Source organism: Hoplias malabaricus, chromosome 15, assembly GCF_029633855.1.
Source record: "Hoplias malabaricus isolate fHopMal1 chromosome 15, fHopMal1.hap1, whole genome shotgun sequence".
In the NCBI taxonomy this organism is placed as follows: domain Eukaryota; kingdom Metazoa; phylum Chordata; class Actinopteri; order Characiformes; family Erythrinidae; genus Hoplias; species Hoplias malabaricus.
Window position 1 is genome coordinate 34,049,444 of NC_089814.1, and position 20,323 is coordinate 34,069,766.

At 39.3% G+C, this 20,323-nt stretch overlaps 1 protein-coding gene across 1 annotated transcript in view; it reads left to right on the forward strand.

Moving 5' to 3' along the window:
- Positions 1-20,323, forward strand: part of LOC136668111 (protein NLRC5-like) — an 83,871-nt gene that overhangs the window by 22,393 nt on the left and 41,155 nt on the right. The window contains 4 exon segments of the mRNA XM_066645381.1: positions 8,154-8,174; positions 14,597-14,757; positions 17,955-18,122; positions 18,340-18,514. Of these exon segments, the coding sequence (XP_066501478.1) occupies positions 8,154-8,174; positions 14,597-14,757; positions 17,955-18,122; positions 18,340-18,514 (525 nt within the window).

A 20,323-nucleotide genomic window follows, 5' to 3' on the forward strand; every position in this document is an offset into this window, starting at 1 on the left:
ACCATATTCAAGGTGTCGGAAAGGGTTTGTTTCTGATGTTGAAGTTGGTTACTTATTCGCCAGCTTCTTATTCGGATTCTCTGTTTCACCTTAAATGGTGCAATGGTTGCATTCTGTCACCGCTAGATGGCAATGTACGAACACACCTTCCATACCGTGGAAAAACTACACATTTAGCTTCATTCCGTGGATTTTCTCTTTATTTTCAAAGACTCTCAAAAATCTGAAAGGCTCACTAAAGACACAATACAACAGACTATTAATATCCTGAAGATGAAGAAATATTACTGTTGAATTGTTTTGTAATGGCCTTGTGAACATAGCATTGGACACTATAGAATGTGTGGGGAAATTGCGCATTTGACTGAATTCATTGGACATTATCTCTACATTTTCAAAGAGTCTCAAAAGTCTGAAAGTCTCACTAAAGACACAATATAACAGACCATTAATATCCCGAAGATGAAGAAATTTTACTGTGGAATTTACATGTAATGGCCCTGTGAACATAGCATTTGACATGATAGTACATGGAGAAATTGCACATTTGGCTAAATTCACTGGATATTATCTCTTTATTTTCAAAGAGTCTCAAAAATCTAAAAGTCTCACTGAAGACACAATATAACAAACCATTAATATCCTGAAGATGAAGAAATTTTACTGTAGAATTGTTTTTTGTAATTTCCCTGTGACATAGCATTGGATGTAAATGTGTGGGGAAAATGCGTATTTGGCTTAATTCTTTTAAAGTGTCTCAAAAATCTGAAAGGCTTATTGAAGACAAAAAAAGACAGAATCCTAAAGATGAAGAAATGTCACTTTGGAATTGCTTTGTCATAATCCTGTGAATATAGCACATGACTTGATAGAATATGTAGAAACATGAACTTTGGGGCTAGGTACTATGGCATTTATATTTTTTATATTTATAATTTTTCAGATTATCAAGAATCTGTAATTGATTTTACAGAAGGTGTAGTACAAATATAATATCCCAAAGTGTAGAGTTTAATTCATAAAGTTATGTTTGTTTAAACACTGAATGTCGGTGTGTGTATATTCACGATGCCTGGTTATTTCCAATGTTATTATATTCTTCTTCTTATGCCATTTTATAGCATAATGTTATGCCATTTAATTAGTGTGGTTGTCTGGCAACATTTTAACATAAAAAAGAACCTTAAATATGAATAACATGGTGTAAAAAAGCCTAACTGGGCAGCTTGGCTAAACAAGGCAAATCTTGCAAGTACAAGTCCTAAAGGCCAAGCCTATGTGTGGTTAGAAATTACATCCCAAACAGTCAAAGTGCCAAGAGAAAAATTTATACATGTAACATTAGTTAATAGGTTATGAATGTAAGTACACACTAAGTCTTAGGTAGTTTGGGCCAGTGAGGCTTCAGAAGGACTAACTGACTTTGTGTTTATTTGCAGAGTAAGAAAAATTAAAGGAATTTTTTTTAAAAGACATTTTTGACCATAACTATTGAGAGCTGGTCTTAATCATGATAAATAACTATGTTCATACGTTCTCATGTCTTGAGCTATGAAGATTATAATGAAGATTTTGAACATGGTATGTAAGAATCTTCAAAATTTGGTTCATACAATTTAACACTTTGATACCCATGACAATAATGCCCAGTGCATCAGTAAAAGCCTCGTTGACATAAAGAATATTACTGAAAGCACATCTTGGCTGTAGGACCCACCCAAGGTCAATCAAGACCAACATTTGAATCAGAGTATTATTTTATAGAAATGTTTAAAATTGTGAAATGATCTAATTAAATGATCTTTTCATAATTTTAAACATTTCTATATGATTGTGGTTAATAATGCCCTTTAAATAAACTTCCTTACATTTTAAGCTTTAGGGCTTAGGCAAACTTAATCTTATCAATGCCTTGTTTAGCCTCACTGGGCCAAGCTGCCTAAATTCATCGTGAATATACACACTGACATTCAGTGTTTAAACAAACACACCTTTATGAATTAAACTCTACACTTTGAGATATTATATTTGTACTACACCTTTTCTCATATCAATTACAGATTCTTGATAATCTAACAATTACAAAATAAAAATTCCATAGGACATAAAAAGTCCATAGTCCAGAGCCTACCTGGAATCACTGGGCGCAAGGTAGGAACATACCTTGGAAGAGGTGCCAGTCCTTCACGGGGTGACACACACATACACACATTCACACCTAGGGACAATTTTTTGAGTTGCCAATTCACCTACCCACGTGTGTTTTTTGGACCGTGAGAGGAAAGCGGAGCACCCGGAAGAAATCCACACTGACATGGGGAGAACACACCAAACTCCTCACAGACAGTCACCCGGAGGAAACCCACACAGACAAAGGGAAAACACACCACACTCCTCAGAGACAGTCACCCAGAGGAAACGCATGCAGACAGATGGAGAACTCACCAAACTCCTCACAGACAGTCACCCGGAGGAAACCCACACAGACAGGGAAAACACACCACACTCCTCAGAGACAGTCATCCAGAGGAAACCCACACGGACACAGGGAGAACACACCACACTCCTCACAGACAGTCACCTGGAGGAAACCCACGCAGACACAGGGAGAACACACCACACTCCTCACAGACAGTCACCTGGAGGAAACCCCCACACACACAGGGAGAACACACCAAACTCCTCACAGACAGTCACCTGGAGGAAACCCACGCAGACACAGGGAGAACTCACCAAACTCCTCACAGACAGTCACCCGGAGGAAACCCACACGGACACAGGGAGAACACACCACACTCTTCACAGACAGTCACCCAGAGGAAACCCACACACACACAGGGAGAACACACCACACTCCTCACAGACAGTCACCCGGAGGAAACCCACGCAGACACAGGGAGAACACACCACACTCTTCACAGACAGTCACCCGGAGAAAACCCACACAGACACAGGGAGAACTCACCACACTCCTCACAGACAGTTACCCGGAGGAAACCCACGCAGACACAGGGAGAACACACCACACTCCTCACAGACAGTCACCCGGAGGAAACCCACACGGACACAAGGAGAACACACCACACTCCTCACAGACAGTCACCCGGAGGAAACCCACATGGACACAGGGAGAACACACCACACTCCTCACAGACAGTCACCCGGAGGAAACCCACACAGACACAGGGAGAACTCACCAAACTCCTCACAGACAGTCACACGGAGCAGGACTTGAACCCACAACCTCCAGGTCCCTGGAGCTGTGTGACTGCGACACTACCTCCTGTCACTGTGCCACCTCTGTTTTACATCTTATATTTATGAGTAATTTCTTCAGGTTTATTTGTTTAGTTACATAAGCTCCATCTCTCAGTACTGTTCAAATTAAGCTCATGTGTCCGTATGATGAAATATATTTAAAAAGACAAAGGCTTTCATGGGTTGTCCTAACACATGAATGTATAACCAAAGTTCATTTTTCCACATGCTATGTTCATATCACATGCCATGTTCACAGGGCCATGACAAAAAAATCCACAGTGACATTTCTTCATCTTTAGGATTTTGATTTTCTGATTTTAGGATACTTTTATACTGTGTCTTCAATAAGCCTTTCAGATTTTTGAGACACTTTAATAGTAAAAAGATAGCATAGTCTGTTATATTGCATCTGCGCCTTTCAGATGTTTGAGGCACTTTGACAATTTGGAGATAATGTCCAATGAATTAAGCCAAATGTGCAATTTCTCCACACATACTATAGTGTCCAATGCTATGTTTATAGTGCAATTATATAAAATTTCCACAGTAAAATTTCATCATCTTCAGGATATCAATAGTCTGTTACATTGCATCTTCAGTGAGACTTTCAGATTTTTGAGACACTGTGACAATAATGACATAATGTCCAATGAATTAGGCCAAATAAGCAAATTCTCCACACATTCTATAGTGTCCAATGCTATGTTTATAGAGCTATTACAAAATAATTCCACAGTAAAATTCTTTCTTATTCAGGATATCAATAGTCTGTTATATTGTGTCTTCGGTTAGCCTTTCAGACTTTTTAGCCACTTTGAAAATAAAGAGATAATATCCAGTGAATTTAGCCAAAAGTGCAATTTCCCCACACATTCTATCTCCAATGCTCACAGGGCCATTATAAAAAAATTCCACAGTAAAATTTCTTCATCTTCAGGATATTAATAGTCTGTTATATTGTGTCTTCAGTGAGACTTTCAGATTTCTGAGACACTTTGAAAATAAAGAGAATATAGCCGCAAGCGACAATTCCCGGGGTCCAAGCTGGTATTCGCTGGTAGAAGAACAACGTGCTAGCATATGAGCTGTCCTGAGATAGTAGGGGCTTTTGGGGAAGTTTGTGTAGTGTTTGTAAGGTGTTCCATGCTGTTCTGGCATCTCTTTGAAGGTGCAGCATGAGATGGAGGAGTAGCAGGTGACAGAGACAGTATAGAGCACAGAAGTCACTCTGGAGTTGCACTCTGGTTTCTCACCCTAATGTTCAGGACCCCCAAACAGCAGATATGATGTGGAGTGGCTTGTACTCGAGTCCGTCATCAGTGGACAGAAGACACTCTCTGCTGGCAGTGTTTGGTTGTGGAATATTCTCTGTCCAGCAGTGATGCTGAGGGATTTACAACTCCAACACCTGAGTCATACCTGCGGTATGGGTGTCCAGACCATTGAAGAGCAGGGTGAAAGCAAGCAATCTTTGCAGAGCAAGAGCGTAGCATATGACATTTCCTGATACAGGAGCCACACTTTAAGATAGATTTTGGAGTGCTTTAAAATATGATCCTTGGTGTTCTGGATTGTAAGAAGGGGTCGTAGATGAGTGGGTGAATTTCTGGTCTGCAGACAAGTGAACATGGGGCTTGGGTTACAGAGAAAGCACAGAGCACAGAACTGACTCTGGAATTTCACCCTGGCTTCTGACCCAATGTTCAGGACCTCCACAAAGCATATATAATTTGGGTGGTGGATAATTCTCAGCACTGCAGTGACACTGACATTGTGGTGATATGGCAGTGTGTGTAGTGCTCTTATGAGTGGATAAGACACAGCAGTGCTGCTAGAGATTTTAACACCTGTGTCAACTCACTGTCCACACTGAGATACATATATTTTATTGGTCAAACTTATAGACATAAATTCAGAAACAGTTGCTCATACATTCTCAGCACTGTAGTGACACTGACATTGTGGTGCTATGTCAGTGTGTATTGTGCTCTTATGAATGGATCAGACAAAACAGTGCTGCTGGATAATTTTAAAACCTGTGTCCACTCACTGTCTACACGGTTACACACACATACTCTGTTGGTCCACATTATAGATAAAAAAGGCAGAGACAGTAGGTCATACATTTTCAGCATATCTGCTTTGTAGGTGTCCTCACCATTGAAGAACATGTGAAAGGGAGCAATGAAAGTATGCAGAGCAAGAGGTGCACCCCTCTCTGTAATGTTAGATCTACAAAGTGCTCCTTTGGACAGTGGAGCTGAAAACATGGACACTGAAATGAAAATAAGGAATCAGTCATGATATTATTTCTGATTTGTTTAGATCTGCTTTCATTTGTCTGTGTCCTCTGGCCCTCTCTGACTGGCAGTGGGAGGGGAGGGGGAGAGGTGACAATTTGTGTGTGAGATGGAGAGGGAGGGGCTGAGGGGGGATTCAGCAAAAAAGAGAGGACTCCAGGCAGATGAGTGGGAGGGGACATATATTTGAGCATAAACTAGTACTTGGATCAAAACCCAATATGGACATATGTGGTATCATGAGAATCTTAAGAACCCGAACTTTAATAATTATTTAAAAAATGTGGAACTTTCATTACTGTGTGATAGCAGGCTCTGCTTGAAAAGAGCAGTATGGCTTGTCTTCAAAACTTCACACAACTAACAGCTGAAATGGAAAAATGCTTTAGCCATATGATATGAAAACGCACAAGCTCCTTTCCCATGGTCTTCGGAATATATCTGTCTCATCTTGCTGGTACTGCATCTCTAGGTGGCAGTGTAATCAATTATGAACCTATGCAACCAGTTGTTGTCTAATTGTAGCGCTCCCTTTCTGTGCAATGTGGGCATATTTAGCAGACTACTTTTTAGAGTAACGACATAAATATGTGTACCAAGTTTTGTTTGATTTGGGTGAAGTTTGTTGTAGTTATAGCTCAAAGGGTGCATCGAGCCCCGCACATGCATATTTGTTAAATAACTGCCACAACAGCGTGTCAAAAGTTCAAAGTTTTTTTGATAATTATTTACCTACAGTCTATACAGATTTCAAGAATACCAGTTGTTTATTGATAAGACAAATTTACAGGGAGGAGTTCGAAAAGCTCCATTTTCACATACCTGACTACTGTGGATAAACAATGCATTTTTTGACAATAGTTGTAATTGCAAAGTTGTAAGACTCTATGGAGAGAATACAATAAATTAAACAGCTTGTCAATATGTTTTATTTTCGCAGAGGTATTCCATATATTCATGTTGAAAATATGAATTGCGCCCCCTAGTTGCTATCGTTATGAAACTTTTTATGGGCTTAGGAAGTGCTACCATGGACATACTATAGAAGTTTCATGAAGATAGGACCTTGTTAAGGTCATGAAACAGCTGCTGAAATTTGATTGGCCGATGACGGCCATGTTTTTTCGAATATGACATCATCCTCATAGAATCTCATTCAGGACATCACCCACTACATGCATACCAATCGGCATGTCAATTGGACAATCCTGTGAAGTGTAACAAATTCTTTGTTGTTATAGCGCCCCCTATGCTTGCAGTTGCACAACCAAGTACTTATGTCTTCCAACCCATATAGGGATCAAGCATGTGAAGTATCGTAACATTCGGAGAAAGCGTTTGCGAGTTATAGCTGTATTTGTCTGATTTTTGGAATGCGAGCTCCAGCCCTGTTTTTGGTGTTCCGCGTTGCTATAGCGCCACCATCAGGCCGATCGGGCTGATTCTTTGCGCCTGAGTAGCGGGAGGGTTTACTACCAGTCCCCCAAGAACATATCTCTGCAGGCCGGAGGCCCGCAAGTGGGCGGAAACCAGCAAGTAGGAGGGGCGTACGCAGCAAGTGGGTATAAACCAGCAAGTGTGGGATCTAGATGTTTTGTGGGAAGGCGGATGTAGGAAATGCAGCCTTTGTGATTTGAAAAAAGGGCATAGTTTATCTCCAACAGAACTAGGTACCCTCTACTAGTTATAGTTTAAAATATTACGTTTCAGTGAAAACAAAATACATAGAACTTCTGATATTTTAGATACATATTTTTGGTAATCTGATCGTGAGGTGAACTGCAAACTTATGAAATATATTAGGTCTCTCATTTCTACAATCATTATTTTAATTTGATTACAGAATTATAGGACTGTTTTATTTGTTTTGTACTCAGCACAGTATTGGATTATAATCAGTTTAAATGTGTAAACCCTTAAGTAACACTTATGGCCCACTATTCAAATAAATATTTAAACAGCTCCTTTCCATTAATGGACATGGGAGAAATGGTGCGAATAATTTGCAAATAATCATAATATTCAGCAAACCTCCCATGAGCACTCAGTCATAGTGGGTGTGTATGACACTAGAGTCAGTGCATGTAGCTACAAGTGAGGTGAATTTAATAAGATGGAAATTCACTGTAGTGTAGTTATTGTTTAATGAATTCCAAGATCGTGGTGCAACCTTTCAGGAAATTTGGCTCAATTAAGAATATAAACAGACGTTCAGAGAAGTTCACTGTACTTCATCTAGTTCCTTTGTGTGGTTTTAAATGATTCTTTATAGAAGTATGTCCTTGTTGTAGAGTATTATGTATTACTCTTTGCGTTCAGATGATCACATATGCTTTGATTTGGCATCAGAGCCAGGTCCTGGAACATCCTACTCACAAAATTAGTTGAATCAAGTTTGTTTGAACAGGTAGAATAGGATCAGAATTGGATAATGAATGAATGGCTTAGACTGTCAGAAAGCCCCCCTTTCTTCTTACCTGGATTGTGCATGTGAATTTGTAGAAGGACTCTCAGTCATTCATTCATTGTCTGAAACTGCTGATCTAATTCAACTCCTCACAGACCGTCACATGGAGTGTGGCTCAAACCCACAACCTGGAGCTGTGTGACTGCATCATTACCTGCTGCACTACCGTGCTGCCAGAAGGGCTATCAATTTATTTTAATATAGTTCATTTATTCAGTTTCATTTATTTCAGAAATACACCATATGTACAAATATATGAGGACAAATTTGTAATGAATATATAATACATTAAGTTGCAACCGTTACTAACACAGACGTGCACACACTGCCTCTCTAATCCCTGTAGAGAAACACTGACAATAGAATTGGATTCTCTGGAGTAGAGAAACATGAACCTAATGCCAGGCGAAGAATATATAACACCCCAGCACTGAGCTGTGCTGATGAACCCATATTTACTGTCATGTCTCTTGTTAGGAAGTGAGTAGTAGCCTATATGTAAGCAAACATTATCATTCTCAGCACATGTGGTCTCAGTTAAATTGTTATTCTCTTTTTATTGCAAGAATTTCACATATTAAGCCAACCACAAACAAGTCTGTAAGTCACATGATGCTGAAAATGTACTCCATATAATGTACTCAATGTTTGCAAGGTACAATATTAACACTGAAAACAAAACCACCAGGTGGCCACCAGGCACACAGCTGTACTACAAAATACACAATAATCTAACACAACGTCCCAAACTCACTGACATTCTCTTACACTTCCAAACAATGCTCAAACAGAGCAATCTGAGCCGCATTAGTTATAGAGATTTGTTAGAAGAAAGAAAATAACTTGGATACCTATTTTGTGCAAGGCATTTTACGCAAAGCAGGACATCACAGTTAACAGACAGCCTAGGTTTCTAAAAGTATCAAACTATACACACTGTCTGAACTGTGGTGTGTAAGGGGCCCTGCAGTCTAGTATCTGTGCTTTAAGAATTGAGGTGAGGGCCCTACAGTCCAGTTTACATGCCTTAAAAATTCTGGGGTGAGGGGCATGGCGTAACCACAAACATCACATTGACCCTGAGACGCTGCTCATCAACACAAGCTTTTAGAAACAGCTCCATATCAGCCCTGTTTTTAAAAACAAATAAAACGGGTTCTTTAGCCTCTGGGTCGTTTCCAGAGCCTTTACGACAACTACATATCTCGAAGCCAGCGACGTGCTTGAGTCCTGCTTAAAATGTTCTTCCGCGCTCACTTGGAGCTGTACCACCAACTTGGAGCTGCCTCCGGCCTGCAGAGATACCCTTCTCCTACCAGTTGACCAAACGGCAAGTCTGTAGGGCCTACGGTTTGGGCTGCCCATCGCGTTTCATCAGAGAAAAAGAAGAAGAAGAAGAAGAAGAAGAAGAAGAAGAAACGGAACAAAAACAATAGGGCTCCAGCACTTGCAGTGCTTGGACCCCTAATAATATCCACAGAATTAAGCTAAACGTGTAGTTTTTCCATGTTATGTTCGTACTTTGACATCTAGCGGCGACAGAATGCAACTACTGCAGCATTTAAGGTGGAACAGAGAATCCGAATAAGAAACTGGCGAATAAGTAACCAACTTCAGCGTCGTTTGTTTCTATTTGTTTGAAGTACCTTTAATTTGTGAGTTTTTCCGATGGTCTTATTTTGGTGATGTCAATTCCCTTTGACCATGTGATCTCCTTAGTCAGTTAGTGTTAGTGCTGATGGTGGATATCCGTGTGCGTTCATGACGAAAATGTAAGTTCATCGCCAAATGTAGCACTGCAATCTGTGATATAATAGAACATAAGTTTGCTTTATGTTTAAGCCTGTAAGGTGTTTTTGCCTTAGTCCATAATTTTATAACTAGGCTCTTGTTGTGCACGCATTGGTCACATGGTATCCTTTGTCACTGCAATTATTTAGTTCCACCACTAGAGGACTCTAGAGACCTCGGAATCCATTTAATTTCTGAATCTGGGAAACGCAGTGGTTTGCTTTGTATTCATTACATCAGAGTAATTCATATATAATTTGTTGTACACCCCATCTGGTAGCATACTATACTGTAGTATAATATACCTTACTGTGTATATTAGCCTCTATTGAATTATCTAATGTCATTCTTTCTCTTTACTTGCTTTAGACCACACACACACACACACACACACACACACACACACACACACACACACATGCAATCATACCCCTAAACAAGCAAGTAAACTTGTTATCATCATTCGTCCAACTTTGTCATTAAAGTTCGATTAAAATCTCTCTGTGCCCATACTCTCTGCCCGGAGTCCCTGTCTTTCAGATACTATCAGATCAGCATTCAGCATCCGGACTGAAAAAAGTTCACAAGGTGTTTGTGGCCTTCTCCCAGTGATTCTTGACACACTCTGACCCACCATGACCCAGTAGAGAAGGGGTGTCCAAAGTCTGGCCCCCGGGCCAAATGCGACCTGCTGTAAGATTTTAATTGGCCCGCGGCTTCACAATATATAATACATTATTAGTGGCTCGCTGGAACCAGTATTTTTCACCTGAAGGTGGCAGCAGTGCGCTAATGTATAAGATATTGCACCACTGTGTTAATTAACTAAGCTAAACTTAATTTCTCTGGGCCAGCAAATTAATTCACAGAACGACATTTGGTGATGGCTGCAGCAAAGAAAGAAAAAAGAAGCAAAGTTGACAATGAGAACCGGTGATTTACAGAGAGAGGGAAATATCTTCAGTAAAATGTGTGATTTAACACTCTTTTGATTTCCTGCAGCAGTTAATGCTCTAAAATAAAATTCAGTAGTTAATAAATATAAACTGTTTTGTAAATTTGTGTTTGTCATATTTTAAATACAATGTTATAAATAATTTATGAATAATATATTTGGAAAGAGAGCATGGCCCTTAGGAATTTTGATATGATCCAGTTCACTCCACTTTGAAAAATATTTCGCGCCTGCAATAGAGGATTAAGTGCTTACAGAAAATGAATGGATAATTATTGTAAACATAGTAAATGATAACACACCAATGTCAGAAATCTCCACATTCAAATTTGGTTTACAATGTACATATGAATACAAATATATTTAAACCAGGGCTGCACAGTTGGTGCTGCAGGTAGTGACACTGACAAACAGCTCCAGGATCCTGGGTTTCAGGGTCCAGTTGCCACCTCTGGTGACTGTGTGTCATCCCCATGTGTGTGTGGGTTTCCTCCAGGTCCTCCTTTTCCTCCCCCAGTCTAAAAACAGTTGTTGGTAGGTGGATTGGCTGTGCAGTGTCCATAGGTGTGTTTGTGTGACTGCACGAGTGGTGCCTTATCCATGTTTTATTCCCACCTTGCCTCCAATGGTTCTGGGTAGGCTCCTGACCCACTGCAATGTTGAACTGGATGAAGCAGTTACAGGAAATGAATGAATACATATTTTGGGCTTAGTCTTAACGCCAGTATTACTCTCTATTTACAAGATACAGAGCAGCAGTATTACAGAGGGAGGATGTGCTGCTCTCTCAAAAGTTTTGTGCTCAAACCCTTCACATTTGGAAGAGCTAGATCTGAGTAACAATATACAAACCGGATTCCAAAAAAGTTGGCCACTGAACAAATTGTGAATAAAAACTGAATGCAATGATGTGGAAATGGCAAATGTCAATATTTTATTCGTAATAGAACATAGATGACAGATCAAATGTTTAATCTGAGTAAATGTAAAATTTTAAAGGAAAAATATGTTGATTCAAAATTCCAGTGTCAACAAATGGGACAAGTAGCAATAAGTGGCTGTAAAAAGGAAATTGAGTATATAACGAACAGCTGGAAGACCAATTAACACTAATTAGGTCAATTGACAACATGATTGAGTATAAAAAGAGCTTCTCAGAGTGTCAGTGTCTCTCTGGAGCCAAGATGGTAAGAGGATCACCAATTCCACCATTGTTGCGCAGAAAGATAGTGCAGCAATACCAGAATGGTGTTACCCAGTGTAAAATAGCAAATACTTAAGTTATCATCATCAAAAGATTCAGAGAATCTGGAACAATTGCTGAGCGTAAGGGTCAAGGCCGTAAAACTCTACTGGATGCTCGTGATCTCTGGGCCCTTAAACGTCACTGCACCTCAAACAGGAATGCCACTGTCAAGGAAATAACAGAATGGGCTCAGGAATACTTCCAGAAAGCATTGTCAGTGAACACAATCCACCGTGCCATCCGCTGTTGCCAGCTGAAACTCTACAGTGCAAAGAGGAAGCCATTTCTAAGCAAGCTCCACAAGCTCAGACGTTTGCACTGGGCCAGGGGTCTTTTAAAATGGAGTGTGGCAAAATGGAAAACTGTTCTGTGCTCAGATGAGTCACGATTTGAAGTTACTTATGGAACACTGGGACGCCATGCCATCCGGACCAGAGAGGACAAGGATAACCAAAGTTGTTATCGACGCTCCGTTCAGAAGCCTGCATCACTGATGGTATGGGGTTGCATGAGTGCTTGTGGCATGGGCAGCTTGCATGTCTGGAAAGGCACAGAGAACTATGTTCAGGTTCTAGAACAACATATGCTCCCATCTAGACGTCATCTCTTTCAGGGAAGACCCTGCATTTTTCAACAATATAATGCCAGACCACATTCTGTAGCAATCACAACATCATGGCTATGTAGGAGAAGGATCCGGGTACTGAAATGGCAGCCTGCAGTCCAGATCTTTCACCTATAGAGAACATTTGGCGCATCATAAAGAGGAAGGTGCGACAAAGAAGGCCCAAGACGATTGAACAGTTAGAAGCCTGTATTAGACATGAATGGGAGAGCATTCCTGTTTCTAAACTTGAGAAACTGGTCTCCCCTGTCCCCAGACATTTGTTGAGTGTTGTAAGAAGAAGGGGGGATGCCACACAGTGGTAAAAAATGGACTTGTCCCAACGTTTGTTGACGATATGAAATTTTTTTCCCTTAAAATGATAAATTCTGAGTTTAAACTTTTGATCTGTAATTTGTGTTCTATTCTGAATAAAATATTAGATGTTGGCTCCTCCTCCACATCATTGCATTCAGTTTTTATTCACAATTTGTTTAGTGTCCCAACTTTTTTGGAATCTGGTTTGTAGTAGGAGACTCTGGGGTACAGCAGCTTTGTTCACTACTAACAAATCAGAACTTTAAACTGAGAGCATTGAGGTGAGAACTGATTTAAGAATAAGTATTGTAAATGCACAAAATGGACAAATTATACAGAATTTCATGACACACATGATACATCATATACAACATTCCAACATTAGTTTATCTGATAAAGCACAAAAACCTTACATTAAATGCAACAATTTTTTTCTAGACTTCAATACTGCAGTGTAACAGAAGGAGGATATACTGCTCTGGCTTCAGCTCTAAAAATAAACCCATCATCACAATTAATAGAACTGGATCTCAGAGGGAATGATCCTGGAGACAAAGGAGTGAAAGCACTCACTGACACATTTAAGGGGAAAACACAAAAACTGAGGTGAGAAATGTAAAAATTAAACATTAATTCCATTAGCTTTGACCCTTATTACACAGTATTTTTTTATGTCGTGTATTAACTTGCATTTAGCTCATACACTCTAAAGATCATGGTTTAATGACCCAATTTAGTGTTGACAACTATATGATTCCAGACTCTCAGGGATGTTACAAATGCAAATTACACAATCATTAATGTTCTCTTCTGTATAATATAGACTGCTGGAATATGAGGCAGAGGAAGCCTGCAGGTGTCTTGAACACATTCTAGGCAGTAACCCCTTACTACAGAGGGAGTTGGATCTTAGTGAAAGAAAAACAGAAGATATTAAAGTGAAGCAGCTTTCAGCTCTACTGCAGGATCCACACTACAGACTAGAAAAGTTCACGTAAGTACATAGTTAAGTACATACACTAGACAGAGAATGTTGTGAAAACATAAACAGATCCAAAAGTGATGGGTCAAATGTGTCACGTGTCAGGGCTGGAGTGTGGGACGAAAGGGAGGAGAAGGCAGATGCAGGTAGAAGGTGGGGTTTAATAACATACACAGTTACAAATCAGAAAAAACTAATACTAAACAGAGACAGAGGAGAACCTAGAACCCAACACAGATCAGGACTATGACACACCAATAAAACAGACAAGAAAAAGGAACAGGGCTTTTATACACACAGGGACAGACGCCTGTGAAAAGTCATGTGACACAAGGGGGTGTGGCAAGAGATCAGGGGAAACACCTAAAACATCAGTCACATGACAGAAGGGGGTGTGGCAAGAGATCACATGAGGAGTCACAAGCACATGGTTGATATAAACACAGAGCACATGGGAGGAATAGAACAAGACAAAGCACAAGGACAGAGATCAAAAGGACAGGGAGACAAAGCATAACAGCTCACCCCCATGGTTCTGGGCGCCTTGGGTCAGTTAGCAGAAGACTTGAGTTGTGAGTCTTTATTTTAAGAATATGTTTGAGTCATTTTACACTGCAGTATTCCTGATGTCCTCTGTTTTTATTTGCCCTCTTTAGGCTGTATAAATCAGACAGTATTAAACCTGAAGACTGTGCAGCTCTGGTTTCTGCACTGAATTTAAACCCCTCACAACTGAGAGAGCTGGATCTGAACAAGAATAAACTAGACATGTCAGGACTGAAAGAGCTCTGTAATTTACTGAAGAATCCTCTCAGTAAACTGGAGAAACTGAAGTGAGTAACACTCTCTCATTAAAGGGATTAACTACATGTGTTCTAGAGGAGCAGGTCTAAATCAGTCAGTAGACTAATGCTGGTGTGGAGCTGAAAATGTTGTAGCAGAATATAAAATATAGTATATTCATATTAATTTTAATTTATTCACACTAATAACATTTATTAAGATGTTAGTTTATGATATTTACAACAGTCCATGTGACGTCACACTATGCTTAATATGTTATTTAAATTTAAAAAAGGCCATTAATGTTTGTGGAATTTTATTATTAATTTGATATTATTCACTGGTATTGTACATGTTTTTTTTTTATCATAACACCATATTCAGTTTAGTTTTTCTAATCCCTCTGCCTTATCCCTCACTCTCTGCAGAGATATTGCACCACTGTGTAATGAACTAAGCTAAACTTAATCACCACTCATTTCTCTGGGCCAATAAAATAATTCACAGAACATTTGATGATGGCTGCAGCAAAATAAATTAAATAAAAGATAAAGAAAAAAAGAAGCAAAGTTGACAGTGCAAACCGGTGATTTACACAGAGGGAAGTATTTTCAGTAAAATGTTGGATTTTACACTCTCTTGGTTTCCTGCAGCAGTTAATGCTCTAAAATGACATTCAGTAGGTAATAAATATACAAACCGGATTCCAAAACAAGTTGGGACACTAAACAAATTGTAAATAAAAACTGAATGCAATGATGTGGAGGTGCCAACATCTAATATTTTATTCAGAATAGAACACAAATCACAGATCAAAAGTTTAAACTCAGAATTTATCATTTTAAGGGAAAAATGTTGTTTCAAAATTTCATATCGTCAATAAATCCCAAAACAGTTGGGACAAGGCTATTTTTTACCACTGTGTGGCATCCCCCCTTCTTACAACACTCAACAGATGTCTGGGGACAGAGGAGACCAGTTTCTCAAGTTTAGAAATAGGAATGCTCTCCCATTCATGTCTAATACAGGCTTCTAACTGTTCAATCGTCTTGGGCCTTCTTTGTCGCACCTTCCTCTTTATGATGCGCCAAATGTTCTCTTTAGGTGAAAGATCTGGACTACAGGCTGCCATCTCAATTCCTTGATCCTTCTCTTACGTAGCCATGATGTTGTGATTGCTGCAGAATGTGGTCTGGCATTATCTTGTTGAAAAATGCAGGGTCTTCCCTGAAAGAGATGACGTCTAGATGGGAGCATATGTTGTTTTAGAACCTGAACATAGTTCTCTGCATTAATGGTGCATTTCCAGACATGCAAGCTGCCCATGCCACAAGTACTCATGCAACCCCATACCATCAGTGATGCAGGCTTCTGAACAGAGCGTTGATAACAACTTGGGTTATGCTTGTCCTCTCTGGTCCAGATGGCATGGCGTCCCAGTGTTCCATAAATAACTTCAAATCGTGACTCATCTGAATACAGAACAGTCTTCCATTTTGCCACACTCCATTTTGAAAGACCTCTGGCCCAGTGCAAATGTCTGAGCTTGTGGAGCTTGCTTAGAAATGGCTTCCTCTTTGCACTGTAGAGTTTCAGCTGGCAACGGCAGATGGCACGGTGGATTGTGTTCACTGACAATGCTTTCTGGAATTATTCCTGAGCCCATTCTGTTATTTCCTTGACAGTGGCATTCCTGTTTGAGGTGCAGTGATGTTTAAGGGCCCTGAGATCACGAGCATCCAGTAGAGTTTTACAGCCTTGACCGTTACGCTCAGCAATTGTTCCAGATTCTCTTAATCTTTTGATGATGTTATGCACGGTTGATGATGATAACTTAAAAGTCTTTGCTATTTTACACTGGGTAACACCATTCTGGTATTGCTGTACTATCTTTCTGCACAACAATGGTGGAATTGGTGATCCTATTACCATCTTGGCTTCAGAGAGACACTGACACTCTGAGAAGCTCTTTTTATACTCAATCATGTTGTCAATTGACCTAATTAGCGTTAATTGGTCTTCCAGCTGTTCGTTATATGCTCAATTTCCTTTTTCCAGCCACTTATTGCTACTTGTCCCATTTGTTGACATTGGAATTTTGAATCAACATATTTTTTCTTTAAAATGTTACATTTACTCAGATTAAACTTTTGATCTGTCATCTATGTATTATTACGAATAAAATATTGATATTTGCCATTTCCACATCATTGCATTCAGTTTTTATTCACAATGTGTTTAGTGTCCCAACTTTTTTGGAATCCGGTTTGTAAACCATTTAATAAATAAATATAAACTATTTATGAATAATATATTTGGAAAGAGAGCCTGGCCCTTAAGAATTTTGATATGATCCAGTTCGGACCCTTTGAGAAACATTTGAACGCCCCTGCAGTAGAGGATTAAGTAGTTGTAGAACTGAATGAATAATTTATTTTCCTGTAAACACAGTGGTAGAGGATAACACACCGATATCAGAAATTTCCACATTCAAATTTGGTTTAAAATGTACATATGAATATAAATATATTTAAACCAGGGCTGCACAGTTGGTGCTGCAGGTAGCGACACTGACAAACAGCTCCAGGATCCTGAGTTTCAGGGTCCAGTTGCCACCTCTGGTGACTGTGTGTGTCATACCCATGTGTGTGTGGGTTTCCTCCAGGTGCTCCTTTTCCTCCCCCAATCTAAAAACAGTTGTTGGTAGGTGGATTGGCTGTGCAGAGTGTCCATAGGTGTGTTTGTGTGACTGCACGAGTGGTGCCTTGTCTATGGTGTATTCCCACCATTCATCCTATGATTCTGGGTAGGCTCCTGACCCGCTGCAGTATTGAACTGGATGAAGCAGTTACAGGAAATGAATGAATACATATTTTGGGCTTAATCTTAACTCCAGTATTACTCTCTATTTACAAGTTACAGAACAGCAGTATTACAGAGGGAGGATGTGCTGCTCTCTCAAAAGTTTTGTGCTTAAACCCTTCACATTTGGAAGAACTAGATCTGAGTAAAAATATAGTAGGAGACTCTGGGGTAGAGCAGCTTTGTTCACTACTAACAAATCAGAACTTTAAACTGAGAGCATTGAGGTGAGACCTGATTTAATAAAAAAGTATTGTAAATGCACAATATGGACATATTATACAGAATTTCATGACAGACACTGATACATCACATAGAACATTCCAACATTAATTTATCCAATAAAGCACAGTAACCTTACATTAAATGCAACAATTTTTTCTAGAGTTCCATACTGCAGTGTAACAGAAGGAGGATATACTGCTCTGGCTTCAGCTCTAAAAATAAACCCATCATCACAATTAATAGAACTGGATCTCAGAGGGAATGATCCTGGAGACAAAGGAGTGAAGGCACTCACTGACACATTTAAGGGGAAAACGAAAAAACTGAGGTGAGAAATGTAAAAATTTAACATTAATTCAATAAGCTATGACCCTTATTACACAGTATTTTTTGATGTCGTGAATTAACATGCATTTAGCTCATACACTCTAAAGATCATGGTTTACTGACCCAGGTTATTATTGACAACTATATGATTCCAGACTCTCAGGGATGATACAAATGCAAATTACACAACCATTTATGTCCTCTTCTTTATACTATAGACTGCTGGAATATGAGGCAGAGGAAGCCTGCAGGTGTCTTGAACACATTCTAGGCAGTAACCCCTTACTACAGAGGGAGTTGGATCTCAGTGAAAGTCAAACAGGAGATATTAAAGTGAAGCAGCTTTCAGCTCTACTGCAGGATCCACACTACAGACTAGAAAAGTTCACGTAAGTACATAGTTAAACACATACACTAGACAGAGAATATTGTGAAAACATAAACAGATCCAAAAGTGATGGGTCAAATGTGTCACGTGTCAGGGCTGGGGTGTGGGACGAAAGGGAGGAAAAGGCAGATGCAGGCTGAAGGTGGGGTTTAATAACATACACAGTGACAAATCAGAATAAACTAATACTAAACAGAGACAGAGGAGAACCTAGAACCCAACACAGATAATAAACGAAAGCAAGAAACAGATCAGGACAATGACACACCAATAAGACAGACAAGACAAAGGAACAGGGCTTTTATACACACAGGGAGAGACGCCTGTGAACAGTCATGTGACACAAGGGGGCGTGGCAAGAGGTCAGGAGAAACACCTATAACATCAGTCACATGACAGAAGGGGGTGTGGCAAGAGATCACATGAGGAGCCACAAGCACGTGGTTGATATAAACACAGAGCACATGGGAGAAATAGAACAAGACAAAGTACAAAGACAGAGATCAAAAGGACAGAGAGACAAAGCATAACAGCTCACCCCCATGGTTCTGGGCGCCTTGGGTCAGTGAGCAGAAGACTTGAGTTGTGAGTCTTTATTTTAAGAATATGTTTAAGTCATTTTACACTGCAGTATTCTTGATGTCCTCTGTTTTTATTTGCCCTCTTTAGGCTGTATAAATCAGGCCGTATTAAACCTGAAGACTGTGCAGCTCTGGTTTCTGCACTGAATTTAAACCCCTCACAACTGAGAGAGCTGGATCTGAACAAGAATAAACTAGACATGTCAGGACTGAAAGAGCTCTGTAATTTACTGAAGAATCCTCTCAGTAAACTGGAGAAACTGAAGTGAGTAACACTCTCTCATTAAAGGGATTAACTACATGTGTTCTAGAGGAGCAGGTCTAAATCAGTCAGTAGACTAATGCTGGTGTGGAGCTGATAATGTTGTAGCAGAATATAAAATATAGTATATTCATATAAATGTTAATTTATTCACATGAGTAACATATATTAAGATGTTAGTTTATGATATTTACAACAGTCCATGTGACGTCACACTATGTTTAATATGTTATTTAAATTAAAAAAGGCCATTAATGTTTGTGGAATTTTATTATTTATTTGATATTATTCACTGGTATTGTACATGTTTTTTTTTTATCATAACACCATATTCAGTTTAATTTTTCTAATCCCTCTGCCTTATCCCTCACTCTCTGCAGAGATATTGCACCACTGTGTAATGAACTAAGCTAAACTTAATCACCACTCATTTCTCTGGGCCAGTAAAATAATTCACAGAACATTTGATGGCTACAGCAAAATAAATAAATAAAATAAAAGAATGAAATAAAAAAGAAGCAAAGTTGACAGTGCAAACCGGTGATTTACAGAGAGGGAATTTTCAGGAAAATTTTGGATTTTACACTCTCTTGGTTTCCTGCAGCAATTAATGCTCTAAAATGAAATTCAGTAGTTAATAAATATACAAACCGGATTCCAAAAAAAGTTGGGACACTAAACAAATTGTAAATAAAAACTGAATGCAATGATGTGGAGGTGCCAACATCTAATATTTTATTCAGAATAGAACACAAATTACAGATCAAAAGTTTAAGCTGAGAGAATTTATCATTTTAAGGGAAAAATGTCGTTTCAAAATTTCATATCATCAATAAATCCCAAAACAGTTGGGACAAGGCCATTTTTTACCACTGTGTGGCATCCCCCCTTCTTACAACACTCAACAGATGTCTGGGGACAGAGGAGACCAGTTTCTCAAGTTTAGAAATAGGAATGCTCTCCCATTCATG